Genomic DNA, 18230 nt, shown 5'->3' on the forward strand with positions numbered 1-18230 from the left:
GGAAGTTCAGATAAGTCGGAAAAAGTTCGTGACTTCCTCGTACTTTCTTCCCACCTAACGTCTTGAATGACAAAGGAGTTTCAACAAATCGTTGAACGTATCGATCAAAATTAGTTTTTCTCTGCCTATCAAAAATCGTTGCTTCAAAAGAGAAAGGCTTTATAGTAATGGTGAAATTTTTAAAGGCCTTTTTCACCAGATCTCGAACTTTTAATCTCTTCAAAGAAGTAAACATATTTCAATATATCATATATTCAAAACTAGATCAATAATAAAACTCAAAGCTTTGCTTTCTAACTAACAATCTTAGTTTCTATTTTATGATCACAGAGAATTTATGATTCAAGCCTCTCACTTCAAAATTTTGAATGGAATTTCCATTAGGCTGAGATTAAAGGTAAAAAAATACTCAGTGTCATAAATTTCATCCTAAAACAAACATTGATGTATTAAGATACGCCCTGCATTTTTTTTATACCTTTTCAAGTTCAATGCAAATAAATAAATTCTTCTTCAGCCGATAACTATACAACTTTATGGATACTTAAGATCCTATCTTCAAAACCTAAATGTACCGCAAAAATGGAAAAAAAAAATAAGATTGAAACTTTTCCATACGATCCACATAATATGTAAGGCCGGGCCCGCACTTCAAATAGTGATGCTCTGTGCGGTCTCTGGAGCTTCTGTGGCTTGTGTGATGATGTTCCCAGTAGTCGTTGCTGATCTTTATCATTCAACTATGTTCCTATAAGAGTATATGGACCAACCTACAGAATGCCCTGGATGTTATTGTTATTGTGGAGATACATTTTATGCGGAAGGCTGATTGTTTTGAGCCACCGACCGACCGACTTCCAAGTCGAAGTCGACGTCAACGCGAGAAGGAAAAAAAGTGTGTAGATAACTAGATCGATTATTGAAATTTATGCTAACTAGTTTTTTGTTGCTTTCCTTTAGCCTGTCATGTTAAAAGCCAAGTTTTTACTCGCCTAGACGACCAGCGCGTCGGAAAAAACATATACTCTACGTCTAATTATTAGGCTTGAAGTCTTAATTGTTATGCACGTCGTTGTTGTCGGTCGTTCATATGCACCAAGAAAAAAATCAAGTGTTAGATTAAGTGTTGACTTTTTCACAAAGACTCTAAAAAACCATCGAGCTATAGCCAACCATATCTTGGAATCTTGGGAATGGCATTAATCTAACAAATTGTTTTCAAATACCAATTTTTTCTCCCCCCATTAATATCTCCACTAAAATTGTTTTAATTAAAATTTCTGTTGCTAGTATATTTATATTTTTTACTCTGGGGTTAAATTAAAAATTCCGATTGTCTTTTAAGATAGAAACGAAAATATTTACTAAGACTTGACAGAAACTCCATTACTATGCGCTAAACATGTTTTCTTTTTTGTTTCGGAAACGATTTAGATAAATCCGTGGATAAGATACGCCTTTAATGTTGTATTATGAAGTCATTATGAATATTCTATTGCTTATTAATGTCAAAGGTTTGTGCGATTTTATAAATTAAATCGTAATGATTTAGAGTTGGCTTCTCTATTGCAAGGTAATTAATTTCTATGATGAGGTACGAGTATAAGGATGCTCGCGAAAATGATAATTTCAAAAACAGGCAGTAATAAATAACAACGCCGACGCTCCGCGGTGTAATTATTTTCTTTTGAATTTTAACAGAATTATTGGATTCTTTGGTTAAACAAAACTATACACAACTTAAAGATGTAAAAGTAAAGATATATATAATTTTGTACGAATTATGAGATGTATTTTGAATTTATAATGAAGACAATAGTTTTTGAGAATTGTGTATTATCTTGAGAATAACTTAAAGTTTGATAAGTATCTCTTGTTAATGGAGATTGAAAAAACTTCAAGAATTTATAGCATTTGAAATTTCTAAATTATACCTAAGGCTCTATGTGAACTTTTTTTAGAATGAAAATAATTAAAACTTTCAAGACTATAAGTTTTGGACATTAACAAAAAATTAAACAAAAATCATTTAAATAGTAAGAAAATCGTATAATAATAAAAAGTCTGTTAACTTAACTTTCGAATAAAATGGTGATTTTTTCGTATTTTCTTCTTGGCAAGACTGGTTTTAAAGGCGAGTTTGTTGAACAGTATATTTCATGCTTGGGCCGGTCAATTGACCGCCCTCAATTTTATGATTTAATGCCTCTAGACTATTCTTGTCTCAAGTCCATAGCGATAGCCCACTTGTCATGAATATTACATATGAATCCAATCCACATTAGGAAATGTTATTTTGTTAAAATTATTTAAAATCATTTACAAACTACTGAGGCACATCCTTCATGAATGTCATTGCGAAGATATTTTGTGGTGTTCTCATAAACAGGCTTGAAAGAGGTTCAAACAGGCTTTTAAAAGAACTATTCGAAGGTTTACCACATATTTACTTTAACATCAATAGTAAAAGCATTTTAAGCCAGAAACAAAAAAGTATACACATTGTTTGTCGATTTTAAAACTGCATTTGATTTGTTGAATCGAAATGCTTTATTTTTTCAACTTTTCCAACTTGGAGTGTCAACAAAATTCATCCAAATAATCCGTTGTTTGTACACGGATACTTAAGGTGCAGTTTGGGATTGCAAAACATATTCAAAACCATTTAAATCACTTACTGGAGTAAAGCAAGGATGTCTACTCAGTACTCTTCTACTTGCTCTTTTTATTAATGATATAGTTAAGCACATTCCAGGAGGTATTCAAATTGCAGGAATCGTAAGAAATGTATTACTCTACGCTGATGACTTTCTTTTGTTATCCGAATCAGCAGAAGGCCTGCAATTGATGGTAAACCGTCTTCCGGACTATTGTGTCAAGTGGGGTCCAGTCATCATCACAAACAAAAGAAAGTAATGGCCTTTTCGCCTTCCAATCGGAGTGAAGTTAGGAACATCTGGATACTTAATGGAAGTCGTTTAGAAATATCGCAAGAATACAAGTATTTGGGAGTTTTACTAAATCCAACCCTGGATTATAGCAAGTATCTTGTAAAAAAAGCAAAAACTTCACAAATCTTCATTAATGTTACTTGGAAGAAGATTTTCTCTAACGATCACATAAACCTTTCAACAAAATATATTATTTTCAATGCAGTCGTGAAATCTTCGCTTTTTTATGCAGCACAAATATGGGGTATGCAAGAATACAAAGAAATTGAAAGATTTCAAAGAAATTTCGTAAAGAAAATATTCAATATTGACAGCACCAAACTATTCAATTTATTTGGAAACAGGCCTGAAAAAAACTTTTTACTTTGGTGATGTCTACGGAATTCGGAATAAGGACTGGTGGATGAGGACATGGGAAAACATTGCTGCTTCCTGTAGAGAAGTTGTCCAGATCAATCTCAACAATATTGCTCAATGAAAACGAAGTTCTACGAAATCATCCAAAAATTTAAAAATTCATAAAAGCTTTTTTAAAATGTATAATGATTACTTGCAATAAATGAAAATTTGAATTTGAATTTGAAAATTGAAGTATTTACAAAATTTCGAAATACAGGATTTTGAAAAATAATATTCTGAAATACAGATTTGTTTTTAAAAAATTGTATAAGAACAGAATTATAATAAATAAAAATACCGATTTTGCGATACATAATTTTGAAAAAAAAACACATTTATTTAAGAAATACACTTATTTAAAAAAAACATATAAAGCGGATCATTAGTTCCGGACAAAATAAAAAAAATAACTGATGATCCGATGAAGGATACCATTCTGAAGCAAAACAAAAATTATGTTTTTCTTTAAAGAAGCCATGTTAAAAAGAAAACATTTCAGTGAAAATTTAATAAAAATCTATTGGGTCCTTTTTAAGAATTTCAATTTTTGACAAAAAAATGAGGAGTACTGTAATTTCTAGTCTTAAAAAAGAAACCCACTTTCTACAGCTGCGTTATGTTTGATGAAAATTTTGAATTCGAATTTTTTCGAATACAAAACTTACCATATTTTTCCTTAATGTCCCAAGTAAGAATTGGTAGTCTGGAAATATACAAGGGGAGTGGTATCCACCCACTACCATATATTGCAATCTTGAATCATGAAGGGTGATACAATTTGAACTACAAGCAGAGTATTAAGTGATTTAGACAAAATATCATTTAATACCCGATATCTAATAAATTGGGTGGCGCAACAGTCCATTGAGAACTAGGGCCTAGTGACTTACGACTTCACGTGTGCGAAAACTGAAGCCAGGGATGGAGGGGACATACAGTTTCAAGCCGAATTCGAACGGATGATTAGAGACAGCACTTTTCATGACAAGAACTCTTGACTCTTGGAGAATTTGTCAATTCCTCGCAAGAGGCAGTTCCCGTGAAAAAAACTTTAGATGGCATCCAACGCACTAATCATCATGCCACAGATATCTGCTAATATTAAAAATTACTCCGATATAACGCTGCCAAAAATTGATGTTTTATCTTTTTAAATTAAAACATCACACATTTGAGACCTCACTTTTTTCACAGCAGGCTAATTACTCGAGTATGTTGCATACAGCAGAAATGTCCTCTTTTAAAAATCTATGTTTCGATATCCTGTTGTCATTTCATTTCATTTTTAAGTTCTATTTTTAATTTCTTCTTCAATATTAGTTTTAAATTTATTAACATATCATTTAATTTCCACTTAAAAATATTGTATTCCTACTTTAAAGGCGTGGGTAATCTTAACTAAACATACATCTTTATGTGAATAGATAAACTATGCAAGTTATTCCAACATAGTTTTATAAAAAAACAGAACTTGTTTTTTAAAACCTTATTTGATTACCATCTGAAAAGTAAACTAATTATAAAATAACAGGCTCATATAAACGAAAATTTATCGATTGTTATTCTTATGCATCGCTGTGCAGTTTTCAGTGTGCCTGAGCATCGCTTGCAAAATGCTGCTGCCTGGGTAATTGAATAAATTTCAACACAAATTGAACTGTTTAATATTCAACTCAAAAACTCAACAAAATTAAAATAACGAAAAGATAAAAAAAAATTAAAAATATAAAATGTTGCTAAACGAACAAGTTCTTTTATAAAATGTATACCACATGTTGATATTAATAATGTACATGACTTTTAGTTGGTTAGTATGTCCTTAACAGCTTATTTAACACAATTAAAATGAAAACCAAATATGTACGAACGAACTTATGTAGTATGTATGCACGTATGAATATAGTCAAGGATACAAGTATGTATGAGTATGAGGACGAAAACGTTCCAGCGAGTCAATTTTATGTATGTCTATATCTATTATTTAACATAACTTCATTTATAGGTTCCAAAAGTCCTTTAAATTGTGCATGAAAAATGTGGTGTACCCAACCCGAAACCGTAGACCCGACCAATACCATCCCAACCATGTAGTATGCTGCATGCATCATCTCTATGGGGACTAAATATTATTTTAGTATGCATGTTATATTTTTTTAACCCATTTATTTATTTAAAATTTAAAATACAATTTCAATCTGAATTTATGCGGCTCTAGTTTTTTTTTTGTTTAAATATTTTGTTACTTAAGTGCATCGGAATGTTGTATAGATAGATATGGGAATGTCTCTTTTTGGGTCAAAATGAAGCATAGGTATATGATATATGCATAATAAATGGATGGGAAGTATAGTAGCAATTTCGTGATACCTCAAATTAAAAAATAAAATAAAAAGGAATAACAATGCCTAGAGGTATGTAGATTGTAGGTATCTATACTTCGTATGCATATCAACAAAGAAGATACAAAAAGATATAAATTCAACGAAAAAAAAGACAAATTAAAACCGATAATCAAACCTCATTATTTAAAGCGATATCATTATGAAGCAATTAATTTCCTGAATAAACGGTTTTTAATCCAATTTTGAGCTATTAATTATAAATTAATAGGTCAAACTGATGGACATTTTTATTATTTTATTTTTTCACTTTTCCCACTAAAGTACTTGAAATATAAACAAAAAAAAGTGAATTTGTGGTTAACCTACTTGGAAAATATAAAATAATATGTGTTGAAATTAAAAATAATCCAATCGAATCTAATTATATTTCCAATACTTATGGGGAAAAAATTATGAACTTCGGGGAGCAATGTGACACTTCATTATGAAAAAGACATCTCTTATCACTTTTGTTCAACATCAATCATTACATTTTGACAGGGGTGAATTTAACAGATCCTTAAAATTGTCCATAGTTTTATTCATACCTTTGGGTTGCTGCAATATTAATTAAAAACAATTTTTTAAATGCGGCATAAATTTTTATTTTGGTTTTGTTATTGGGGAAGCCGATTATCTTGATCAATAGCTAGATTTAGAATAAAGTCAGTTCTTAAAAGAAAATAGTTATTTTTACGTAGCACACGTCTGTTAAATAACAATAAATTGTTACACAAATAAATTTAGTGTAAGCTTTTCAACATCCCGACGTAAATCAAATGTTTTGTTAAGTACTTAAAAATTTAACAAAATACTTAAACAAAAGCCTTATAAACTTAAGTTCAAAACTTTAGGTACTTTATTTTAAGATACCTGAGAAGTTTCAATGGTTGTTGTCTATGGTTTGATAGTTGAGAATGTCAAATTTGTTTGATATTCCTTTGCTAATAAGGTTTGGAAAATTCCTCATTATTGTGGAAATTCGCTTAGAAAAAAAAAAAATAAACCTATTCGCGAGGTTCTGGTTGATTACCTTGTCAATTAGGAAAGTTGACATTTGCTCTTTCTAACAAAGCAGCAATTCTTAAAGCATTCAAAGCCAATATTCAAAATCGCAAATCGTTTTTAAAAAATAAATGCCATACGATTATTTATCAAATTTTAACGAGTGATCTTTATAGAGATGTCGAAAATTAAATGGCAAGAATTGTTCATAAATGGTTCAATGTTGGCTTTCAGTGCGTCAGTCGAAACGAAAACACACAATAGTTTACATGCGTTAAATTGCACGATCGAAGCTGCCACTTCCCAAATAAACTGTCTACCAAACTCGCTTCTTAATTGGTCATTATTAAAGGTGAAAGTTTTCTTCTTCCGCCAGACCTTAATCCAGACCAACCAGTGATTTTTCCTAGAAAGATAACTAGCTCTTGTACGCAGTTTTTTTTATCTCTAAACACGAAGGTTTTGGTTCTCCAAATATCCATTCAAACAGAAATGAGCTTTGTCACAGAACACAACATGCCGATAAAAAAAAGTAGATCTTCCACCAACTTTTCACAAAATACCAAAAATTCGTCGTTCGATTTAAATTTTTGCATTTTAAATGCATGCACCCAATACTTAATTTCATATTTTTACTAGTATCACCAAAAGCTTAATAAATTGAAGCACCAATTTACTAAAGCAAAACAAGTTATTAAACTTTTATATTGTTCATTTGGGAGCGTATCGGCATCCCACTTTCAAAACATCCTGTTTTTTAAAATGCCGATTTTTTAAAATCCCGTCTATTAAAATCCCGCTTATTCAAAATCCCGATCAATTAGAATCCCGATACTTAAAATCCCGAAAAATACAGACAATCCCGTTTTTTATTTACGTAATACGTGCATTAAACTTAATAACAATAAAAGTCAAAGGTTTGAATGTTAAATTAAGAAGCATTTTGGAATCCTTCTTTTATCTATCATAACTTATTGGTTTTTACCCTTTTTATTAGAACCGAAAGTAGTTTGATGCTAGCGTTCTTAAAAAAATTGTTAACAATAGATTTTAATTTATTCTTAATATTTATAAATAATTAAATACAGTTCAACTAAAATAATCATGAAATTGATTTTAGTTTGTTTTTTGTTTCGTTTTAAAAGAATACTACTTTCATTTATATTATTCTTTGAAGGTTACAAGAAAATAAATTTAAAACATTTTATTAATATTAATAAAAAATATTTTTATAATTTCGATTTTGCAATCAATACAATACAAAAACCACTCGATTTTTAAAAATTAAACAACTAGTCTTAATTGCAAAATCGGGATATTCAAAAACGGGATTATAAGGACGGTATTGTAACAAACGGGATTACAAAAAGTGGGATTATAAAAAATCGGATTTATAAAAAGCACGATTTAAAAAAACGGGATTTTAAAAACTTATCAAAAAAATTTCAGAGTTCCAAATTTCGTCAGAGCTGTAAAATCGGTTTTTGTTCAATACTCCAATTTTTAATATTGAACTCACACTCATCGACAAAAAGTGTAAGTCGTTTAAAGCATGTCAAGCCACCACCTATCGGAGTAGCAATTTTCAATGAATCCTTTTTCCTCCTTTCAACTGAGTCCTTTTCATAAGAAAACACAACTAAACTCGTGCGTAAATACCTGCGTTGATTATTAATTAGGTAGCTCTCTACGTCCAAGTCCAATGCACGAGTATAGAGTCGTATATAGGAAACCAATAAAATGCTGTCGAAACATTTCTCAGTAATTATGATGGATGCAAATAAAAGGCATCCAGATGAATGGTTTCTAAAGAATATTATTGCTTCCGCGTTTGATTCAACGCACGTTGCGTTTTGTTGCTCTCATATGTATATAGCTTCAAAGCACTGCACAATAAATAAGCAATCATAGTTAAACCTTTCTCGGAATAAATATAGCATTGCCAGGTTCTAAATTCTAAAGCTCATCATCATCAGTTTTAATTGAAAGTGAAGCCTTTAAATGCATAATCAAGACATTACTTTTTACACAACGTCGTTTCGCATCGTGCTGAATCCCAAACCCAGTCGCAGTCAAAGTCACAGTCCCAGTTGAGTTAAGTCTTCAGTCGTATAGTAAATTTAAAACTCTTTTGTCTAGGGTTTACTTACCTTCTACATCTAAGGACTACCACCATTACTATAGCACCTATAAGAGCTGATATGATTGAAACTATGATTAAGGTAAACGCCCATCCCAGTTCGCCTGCGGGATCTGAAAAAAAGAAGACAAGAATACAAAATGAATGAACATCATGACTCACTAAAATATGAAATAAATATAAATACGAGTACGAGTATTATGAGTATAATAAGTATTATGAAGACGAAGACTAAGAAGTGTGAATTGTAGAATAGAACAATTAATTTGCTGCAGTATAACGTCTATACAAATTATACAACTTGGTAATAAAGGTAAATAAGGGATCTTGTAGAAATCGTTTAGGTTTACGCTATGCTATAAGCCCGACGCGACCGAAACGACCAACGACAACGCGACGGTTGAGGAAGTTGCGGCTTCAGGAAGGGCGGACAATTTATGTTGTGCTGTGACTGCAATTGACTGCGGTGTGTGACGTGCCATGCTTGAAGGTAATAAAACAAAATATAATGACACAGCGCAATGTTGTTATTCTTTCCGACAGAATAATTGTCTTTTGTTGGTACAGGTTGTTTGGATTTAATGGTTTTGTGACACCAGCATTGTGTGTTCCGTTCCACAGGCTTCGGAAGGACGGCTGGAGGCATGTGAAGAGGATTGGGACGTTGTTTGAAGTGAGTAAATAAAACTGTATGCAACCAATGTTTTGTCTTTGATAAGGGTGTGACTTAACAGAAAATAAGAAGAAGAAGATGGAATTGGGATTCAGTCTTTTATTTTGTTGGTTTAGGGGTGTGATTTGTTGAACAAGAACAAAACAAAAAATATTGATAAGATGGTGGAAGATTGTTATATTTATTAATGAATTTCGAAATTGTGTGCAAAACTTAATTTCATCAACATTTTTGTCATGAAACTCATAGTTTTTCCAACGTGTCTAAAGGAAAACAAAACGCAGTTCACAATCTCACGATCTTCATTTAAGGGAAGTTGGACTCAAAATAAAATAAATTAATAAGCAAATAATACCCTCCTCTAACTTTAAGATAATCTCAGTTCTATAAATAATGGTGTTCAAATTGAAAAACTATTATTCCTTGTTCAAACTAAATTCTTTGAAGATAAAAAATTAGATAAGTAGTTAGTTTATTTTTTATAAAGTAGCCTCCAAAAATATTAATTAAAAAAATCAAGATATGTGCATATTTAATTTTTAAAAGGACTACTTAAAAAAAAACTTTAAAAATCAAATCAATCTAAAACTAAATTAACATTTAATCAAATTTTTTCAATAAAAAATGATTGTTTTTTTCTGACAGAAATTACTTATGAATTAGAATCAAACTTTACTGAAGACAAAAGTAAACCTAGATTCAATTCTTCTTGGCTTCAACATTCGGGAAAAACGACACCAGAAAGAGTGTGTGCTGAGATCTTCGCTGAGTTGAACCCCCAGATGGTTACCGAGCTCCCGACTTCGAGCGGAAACCACTTTTGACTTGTTTATTAGAATTGACCCTGGTAAGTACACTATTAGTGTATTATCTCCTCTAGGCACATCAGACCATTGTGTCATATCAGCAAATTTCTCAGGTAAAAATTGTACAGTAAAGAAAGAGCCCTTAAGAGAACCGTTTGGCAACACGAGAAAACCAACTCGGGCGGTCCCAATAATTATTTTAGGATCTTTAACTGGTGACGTTGACACCAGCGCTGATATGATCACAAGTTTGATTCAACTGGTAATGAGAACTTTTATCCCGAATAGGGTTAAAAGTATAAGACCTAAGGAAAATGCATGGTTCGGTGCGAGCTGAAAAGAGGATATTACAGTCAAAAAGTATGTTTCCGTTGTGTTGAAGCCAATCCAACTAAAAAAAATCGAAATAAGTTCAAGCAAGCCAGGAAGGCCTGCAACGTCCATATTCGACGGACAAATTTTTACATGACCCCCAAGGCAGTCAAAATTGTTGGTCATTTGTAAAAAACACCGGTTCCTACGCTCCTTGTCAATGAAACTCTTTTTGCTAGCTCTTTAGAGAAAGCTAATCTCCTTGCTAGGCAGTTCGCAGCCAATTCAACGCTTGCAGGGAGTGTTATGACTCTGCCTGTATTTAAACGAGTTAATGATTCTATGGGACCAATCTTTTTTCGCACTCGCACTGGGGCAAGAGTACTTAAAGATCTCAACATTCACAAATACGCTGGTCCCCCCGCTATTGTCCTGAAAAGTGATCTTCAACGCTGGCAAAACCACTGCGAAAGCTTTTTCATCTGTCCTACTCCTCAGGTCTCGTTCCAAACGGATGGAAAACTGCATTTGTGTATCCTATTCCCAAAAAAGGCGAATCTGTCTAATTTACTACCGATTGCGCTTATATCCTTCTTTCCAGGGTCATGGCAACGCTGATTAATTATCAGCTCAAGAAATACGTCCACTGGTGATCTCATGGTTCATCTCACCGAACAGTGGAGCAAATCTTTATATGGCTTTGAAGAAAGTAAGATTATTGCACTAGATATTTCAAAAGCATTTGATAGGGTTTGGCATCAGGCTTTCTTATCGAAAATGCGTGCGTTCGGTTTTCATGAATCCCTGCTTCATTGGATTTGTAATTACCTTTCAGATCATTCAATTCAAGTAGTATTGGATGCTGGTGTGCCCCAGGGCTCTGTTCTATCTCCAGCACTCTTTCTCATTTGTATTAATGATCTACTGTCTGCAACTTCTTTCTTAATGCTTTGAAAACCCAATGCTATCTTGTATCTTTAAAGCGAGATATACCCTCATTGCCATTTTCCATAAATGACACTTGCATCGAGGAGACTAAACATCTCGATATTCGTGGTATGTGTGTCACCAACCACCTTTTGTGGAACGATCACATACGCGATGTCGCCAAAAATGCCGCAAGATGTTTGGGTTTTCTAAGGCGATGCAAGAAGATTTTCTCCCACTTTGATCTGGCTGTTATCTACAAGACTTATATACGTCCATAGCTTGAGTATAACTCCCATATCTGGGCTGGTGCTCCTGCAGCTTACTTAACCCTCTTGGATAGTATTGAACGTAGAGCATTTAGATTGATTGGTGATATAACCATCATAAGATCATTTATGCCGCTTGAACATCGTCGAAATATTTCTTGTCTCACCCTCTTTTATCGTTGTTGTAATGATTTATGCTCTAGAGAAATAGCCAATTGCATTCCTCCTCTTAAACAGTTCAACTGTAATATTCGAGCTTCTAGGAATGCACATCAATATACCCTCGAGCCCAACTTTGGTCGTACTGACAAGAACAGAGATTCGTTCTTTAGCCGTACTACGCGAATGTGGAATGTCTTACCACACTCTGTCTTTCCCAGCCATTGCAATATTGAGGAATTTGAGACCAATGTGCACCGACATCATTCACATAAAAAGTAGTAATATCCCCTTGAGTGTGCGCTTATTATACAAAAATTCACACAATTTCCTATTCCCCATTGGACAATGTTGTCACGAATATGAAAAGCTGAGTGTAAAGTTTCATTTATAAAAATGAGAAATAGCGTCAAAGACAAAACAGAGTGCTGGAGCTCATCAGCGTTTATTTTGTGGATATCATACCAATAATACTTGAAATTAACGGTCTGAAAGGTCATTTCAAACCCAACAGAAGAAAAGATTCATCAATATCAAAAGCACGCATTTCGTTTTCCCCTACTTAAATAGAGATGACCCCACGATTTTTTTTTAAATCCTTTATATTTTTCTGACGCACCCTGTAGATAGACAAAATCAAGTATGAAGTCAAAAACCATAAGTCAAACAATTTCAATAAAAACAGATCCGATGTAAAGATTTACTTAAAAACCTATTTCAAACCTATAAATCTAATGGATACAATCTGAAAAAAAAGTAATTAGTTCTACTATAAAATTAAAAAAAACTAACTAGGTAACTAAGTTTGGCTATTAAACTAGGCCTATACACCTCCATAGACAATTCCATAGAATTGCTAATTAAGAATACAATAGAAGAACTTTTTAAGAACTTCTTAGTCCTACTTTTATTTTCTCATAGTTTCAAACAAAACAATATTTGCACATAGATGAACAACAATAGATTAAATCTATGGTCAAATTCAAAGTTAAGTACTCATTATTTGCGCATGGCTTCCCTCATTATAACTCGCTAATTAAGGGTAACAAAAATTAATAACTAGCAATTTTCTATGGTTCTCTGATATAAAGCTCACCCACTTATTATTTTTTCAACACCTTTTGACTTAGTGACCTTAAAACAAACCCGCAATAAGACCGACCCTACCGATAATGAGCATACTCGAACCGAAAACATTTCTTTCGAAAGCTTTAATTTTTCAAATTATTACGTGGAAACAATCTAAGTAATTTATAACATCATATAATTCCATTGTATTTATATGCAAATTCATATTTCTTTTCGCTTACAAAAATCTAACTTTACATAATTATTCTATTATTCTACAACATACCTATAAATGTACAATTATTAAGGTAATTTGCATAATTTAAATTCGGGGGTCTGCAGCACCATCAACGTCCATAACTTTTGGAAGGAGTTGGTTTACTTTTTTCAATTTTTATTAGACCTCAAAAAAAGACTAAAAAACAATAAAATAAAAACAAATCTAAAGCCTTTAGTTTAGTTTAGATTTGATTAGGTCATTTAGAAGCCCATTAGTGTCTGTCTATTTCGGTATTTTATTCGAACGAGGTGCGAATACTAAAGGAAATATTATTCAAATTAAATTGTTATTTATGAATATGAGTCATTTGATGAGGAGCAGAATAAAATAACTAAAACTAAAAACGATAATGATCTTAAAACAAATTTGTTGCATGATGTTGAAATATTTATTTCATTTAAATTTTATTTTCAATTTTAAAAGAAATGTGATATGCTCTAAGACAAAAACAAGAGACATATGATTTCTTTTTGAATATTCATGAATGCATCAAGGCCCAAGGGATTTTTATTAAAATACGACTGACCCTATTTTTTTTTCAATTTCTTTATGTTTGAATGGAAATCAAAAAAACGGGTTGAATCGATTTTTATAACTCACTTTTGAAATAAAACCACCTGCCGGCATATTTTATTTATGCAATTAAAACAATTTTATTCTTTTTCTTAAGTTAGACAACAAATGGAAAACATCTCGGTGGTATAAAAATGTCGATACATTATACCTACGCCTTTTGTTAAACATTTTCATTCTCTAAGGGTATATAGTTTATGGACGGCAACAAAGAAGCCAAAATATGTCAAAATACTAAATCCTATTTTGATGGGAGAAGATTTGTGACACAAAATCATAACCGAAGACCGAAGACTATGAAGACCGACCGAACAATATTGGTTGCTCTTCTCGAGGATGATAGGTTTTCAAGTTACAATGGAATGACTAATTAAGATTTAATGGTTGTGGTGGTAATAAAATCGTACAACTTCGGCAGATTAAAGGCGATTGTTTGGGAATTCAAACAACTTTGTCGTGTCGCATGGTTGTGATGATTTCATAAAAGTTGGTACTTTAAATACAATGATTTTTATGGGATTTACATTTTATGAGCGCAGTTTTTGTTATAATACTAAATTGATTATAACAGCCAAAGAGACAGTTCACCGCCCACTTTCAGGGTGTTCCTCTTCGCTTTTTCATGGATATCAGCACTCGTGTCATGGCCAATGTGGAAGTGGACTTTATGAACTTTTTACAAAGTGGAATCATAAACATTACTATGGTCTTATGATTTATGAGATGAGGAGATAGTAGTTTTTAAATATTTAAGAGGTGAGGTTGGGATTCAAACCATAGTGATAGCCAAAATTGTCATTTAAATAACTCCAAAAAATAATTGAAGTTTAAGCTGTTTTCTTTCGAGACATTCAAAGACGTTAAGTTAAGTTTGTGATATTTTTGGAAGGATTTTATTTTTTACAAAAAAAAAAAACTGTCAATAGAATGTTTATTTATAAGTTTTTCTAAATTTTCGAAAACGATTATTGGAATCAAATTTGAATTGAATATTTCAGCCATTTTTAGCAATTAAATAAATAAATTGGGTCGTGTAACAATCAGCTGAGAAATAGGGCCTAGTGACTTACAACTTTCAACCATTCCTGTGTGCGAGTACTATTGTCAGAGATGGAGGGGACCTACAGTTTAAAGCCGAATCCGAACGGCTAATTTAAGAAAGCACTTTGCATGACATTAATTACTTTTGGAGGATTTGTCAATTACTCGCAAGAGGCAGTACCCGTGAAAAAAAACTTTAAATAGCATAGGCGGGGATTGAACCCAAGATCTATGAGTACTACTATTTTTAGCTCAGGTAATTCTTAACGACTTCAACTTTTTACACAACAACTTTGCACATTATAACGTATTTTGCATTTGGATCTACAGCTTCATCCATATAAAGTTCAATAACTGAAGCGAGTTGACCATTAACTATGTCGTAGATACGTCGAATGGGTGCTTGACCAACATTCGGTTTACAGCGATTTGTCGAACAAAATTTTCGTCAGCGATGAAAAACATTTCTTACTCTGTTTGTATGTTAATAAACAAAATTTTTGTATTTGGGGTTCTGGGAATCGTCAAGTAATTGAAGAAGGCCATAACATCCAAAAAAAAGTCACGTTTGGCGCGCTCTATGTCCCGGAGCGTAATTGCACCTTAAGTCTTCGAAAACAACTGCCACTGTCAATTCGGAGCGTTATGGTCTCATGATAACCGATTTTTTTCGTCCTGCTATTGAAGAATACGACTTGGAGAATATGTGGTTCCAGCAAAACAGTGCCACATGCCACACAACTTGGGAGAATTTGGCTTTATTGCAAGAGATACGAGTATTTACTGGCCGCGTAATTTCTCAAATTGTTACCAAGAACATGCGATTTAACACTGCTGCATTTTTTTTATTGTTGGGCTACGCAAAGGACCGTGTTTATGCAGAAAAAGTGCTCTTAAGCACTTAAAAACCTACATTATTTAAGTTATGACTGAGAAACCTCCCAGTATGTGTCAAAACGTGGTTCAAAATTACCTTAAAAAATCGATGCTTGTATAGCAATTCATGTGGCGGTCACTTAAATGATATTGTATTTCACACATAATACCCATGTTTTTTTTGATATTATATATTTAAATAGTAAAGTATAGAATTCCTAAGAAAAAGCATCGGCAGTAGCCAGATTTTTGTATTTCAAAATTGGTACAACTGAAAGATCTGTCAGAATAATAAGTAAAAAAACACACATCTAGAAGAAAGTTTTGTAAAAACCAGAAGTTAAAATTAACTTAGCAACAAAAACTTACTGAAACTAATAAAATTGACAATTTTCAAGAAGAAATGGTAAGAAAACATCTGGAAATTGAGATTCTATAAAAAAATTTAATTAGCAATTGCAGCTTTGACATAAAATAAAAACTTCAAGAAGGGGATTTGTTCGTAGACTACTTCATTAACATGTGGTGTTCAGTTCTTTATATACCTGAATCGATTCGACTCGATTCCAGTAGGGGATTGGAGTCTAGTCAAAATTTGCGAAGAAAAACCTTCGTGGAAGAGGTAATGCATTATGGTCTGTTTATTTGCTTTTTTGCATTTGCATTTTAGAAAGTGCTGTCAAACTTAATCATTTTTAAATCTTCTTGTGCTGTGGAAACAACAAAAAGATATATTCAATCTAGACTGGGGTAAACCTTTGGTGGAAGCATAGCAAAACTTAATTATCTTTTCTATTGTTTTCTCTTGCAAAATAAGCCCAGTAACACATTGATTTTTTTCTCTAATGGAAAACACGTGATTCTAAATGCACAACTACTCAACGAACACAGCCATCGAGATACAAATGCAATATCAATCGTACCAACATTTGAGAACGAAATCACATAAGATCCATTCGAGACTCGTATAAATGTCAAAAACCCATCCGTAGTAAGATTTTACTTTAACTTTTATCGATAGTTTTCTTGGGATATTGTTTTTGTTACTCGTGCAAAATCCTACTATACTATTAATAGATTTTTAAACAAAACAGTAATGTCAACGTTTATATTATTAATAATAAAATAGAAATAACATGAACAAAAAATATTGTATATGTCTTTTATTTACGTTTAGTTTTGAAACCGCAAAATGGATAACCCTGTACATTTCGGTTTCTTGTTTTTAATTTAAAGGGAATTACCATTTTACAAATAAGCCAAGTGAAAAAGTAAGATACAAAATTTTGGAGTCGCTAGTAAATTTCTTAATATTTAGAAAATTTGTCACTAAGTACAATTTTACGCCCTTAAAAATAGGTTTTTAAAATTTTGCTTAATTATCTTTACACATTTTCAAGATATTTGTGTCAAAAATAAATATTAAACAATTTTAAGTAATATTTTGTAGGGTTTTTTTTTGTGCAAAAAATACTCCTGATACAATTTTCCTTAAAATTTAAACTTTTTCACCATCCGATTTTTGTAAGCCCTTTCTACATATCTTGATGTTATTATCCGTAAAACTGAATTTATTTGAAATCAATATGTCGGCTGGTTTTTAAGATATGACCAACATAGAAATGTATGGTATGGATCTTGATTCTAGAGAAATTTCAAAATAACCAATTTGACAAATCGCAATTATTAGATATCAATAATAAGTAAGTTATTAGATATCAACCTTGTGAATTAGTTCAGTTGAATTCCGCCCGAATCAATTAACACATTTTTGCACATAAAGTCAGCGATAAGTGCATATTTTTAATAATTATGTATCAAGATTGTAAGAACAAGAATTGTTAAAGGATTCCTGTATAAATATTTTTTATCTATAACCTACCACATAAAATAAATAAAATTTGTCCCAAAATCACTTTCAAAACAGCATGTTCAACAATGTTCATAAAAAAAGAAAAACAAAAACAATGTTAGAACTCAACTGGAGGTACTGTGCGGTTGAACAACGTCATTAGCGGGTAACACCTGAGCATTTCGGCAAAACGAGCCTTTTTGTGTCCACTTACGGTGGCAGGCATGTCATGTTACATACACTCATTTAGGTCGCCTTTGGCTGGAATCCAGTTCTTCTAGCTGCCTACCTCTGTTACACAGCAATTCTATGCCCATAAGCGTTTTATTTTTAAAAAAGATACCAAAACTTGTTCCTTTATTAGATTTCATTTTTTGAAAATAAGTTAAATCCCACAGAAGCTAACTTATATTAATTTTACTGTAAGGCATTGTTGTTTGGCGCAGTGATTTCTGTTATTAGATTAATTTAATTTCCATGGTGCTCATTGAGCCGCAGCAATAAATCTACGATCACCC

General features: G+C 32.2%; 1 protein-coding gene across 2 annotated transcripts in view; it reads right to left on the minus strand.

Moving 5' to 3' along the window:
• The window catches only part of LOC129945941 (uncharacterized), a 214447-nt gene that overhangs the window by 19480 nt on the left and 176737 nt on the right, over window positions 1-18230 (minus strand). For both annotated transcript variants that reach the window (XM_056055924.1, XM_056055925.1), the window contains exon 4: window positions 8887-8989. In XM_056055924.1, coding sequence (XP_055911899.1) covers window positions 8887-8989 — 103 coding nt within the window. The remainder of the gene's footprint in view (window positions 1-8886; window positions 8990-18230) is intronic.

Source organism: Eupeodes corollae, chromosome 2 (genome assembly GCF_945859685.1).
Source record: "Eupeodes corollae chromosome 2, idEupCoro1.1, whole genome shotgun sequence".
NCBI classification, from domain to species: Eukaryota; Metazoa; Arthropoda; class Insecta; order Diptera; family Syrphidae; genus Eupeodes; species Eupeodes corollae.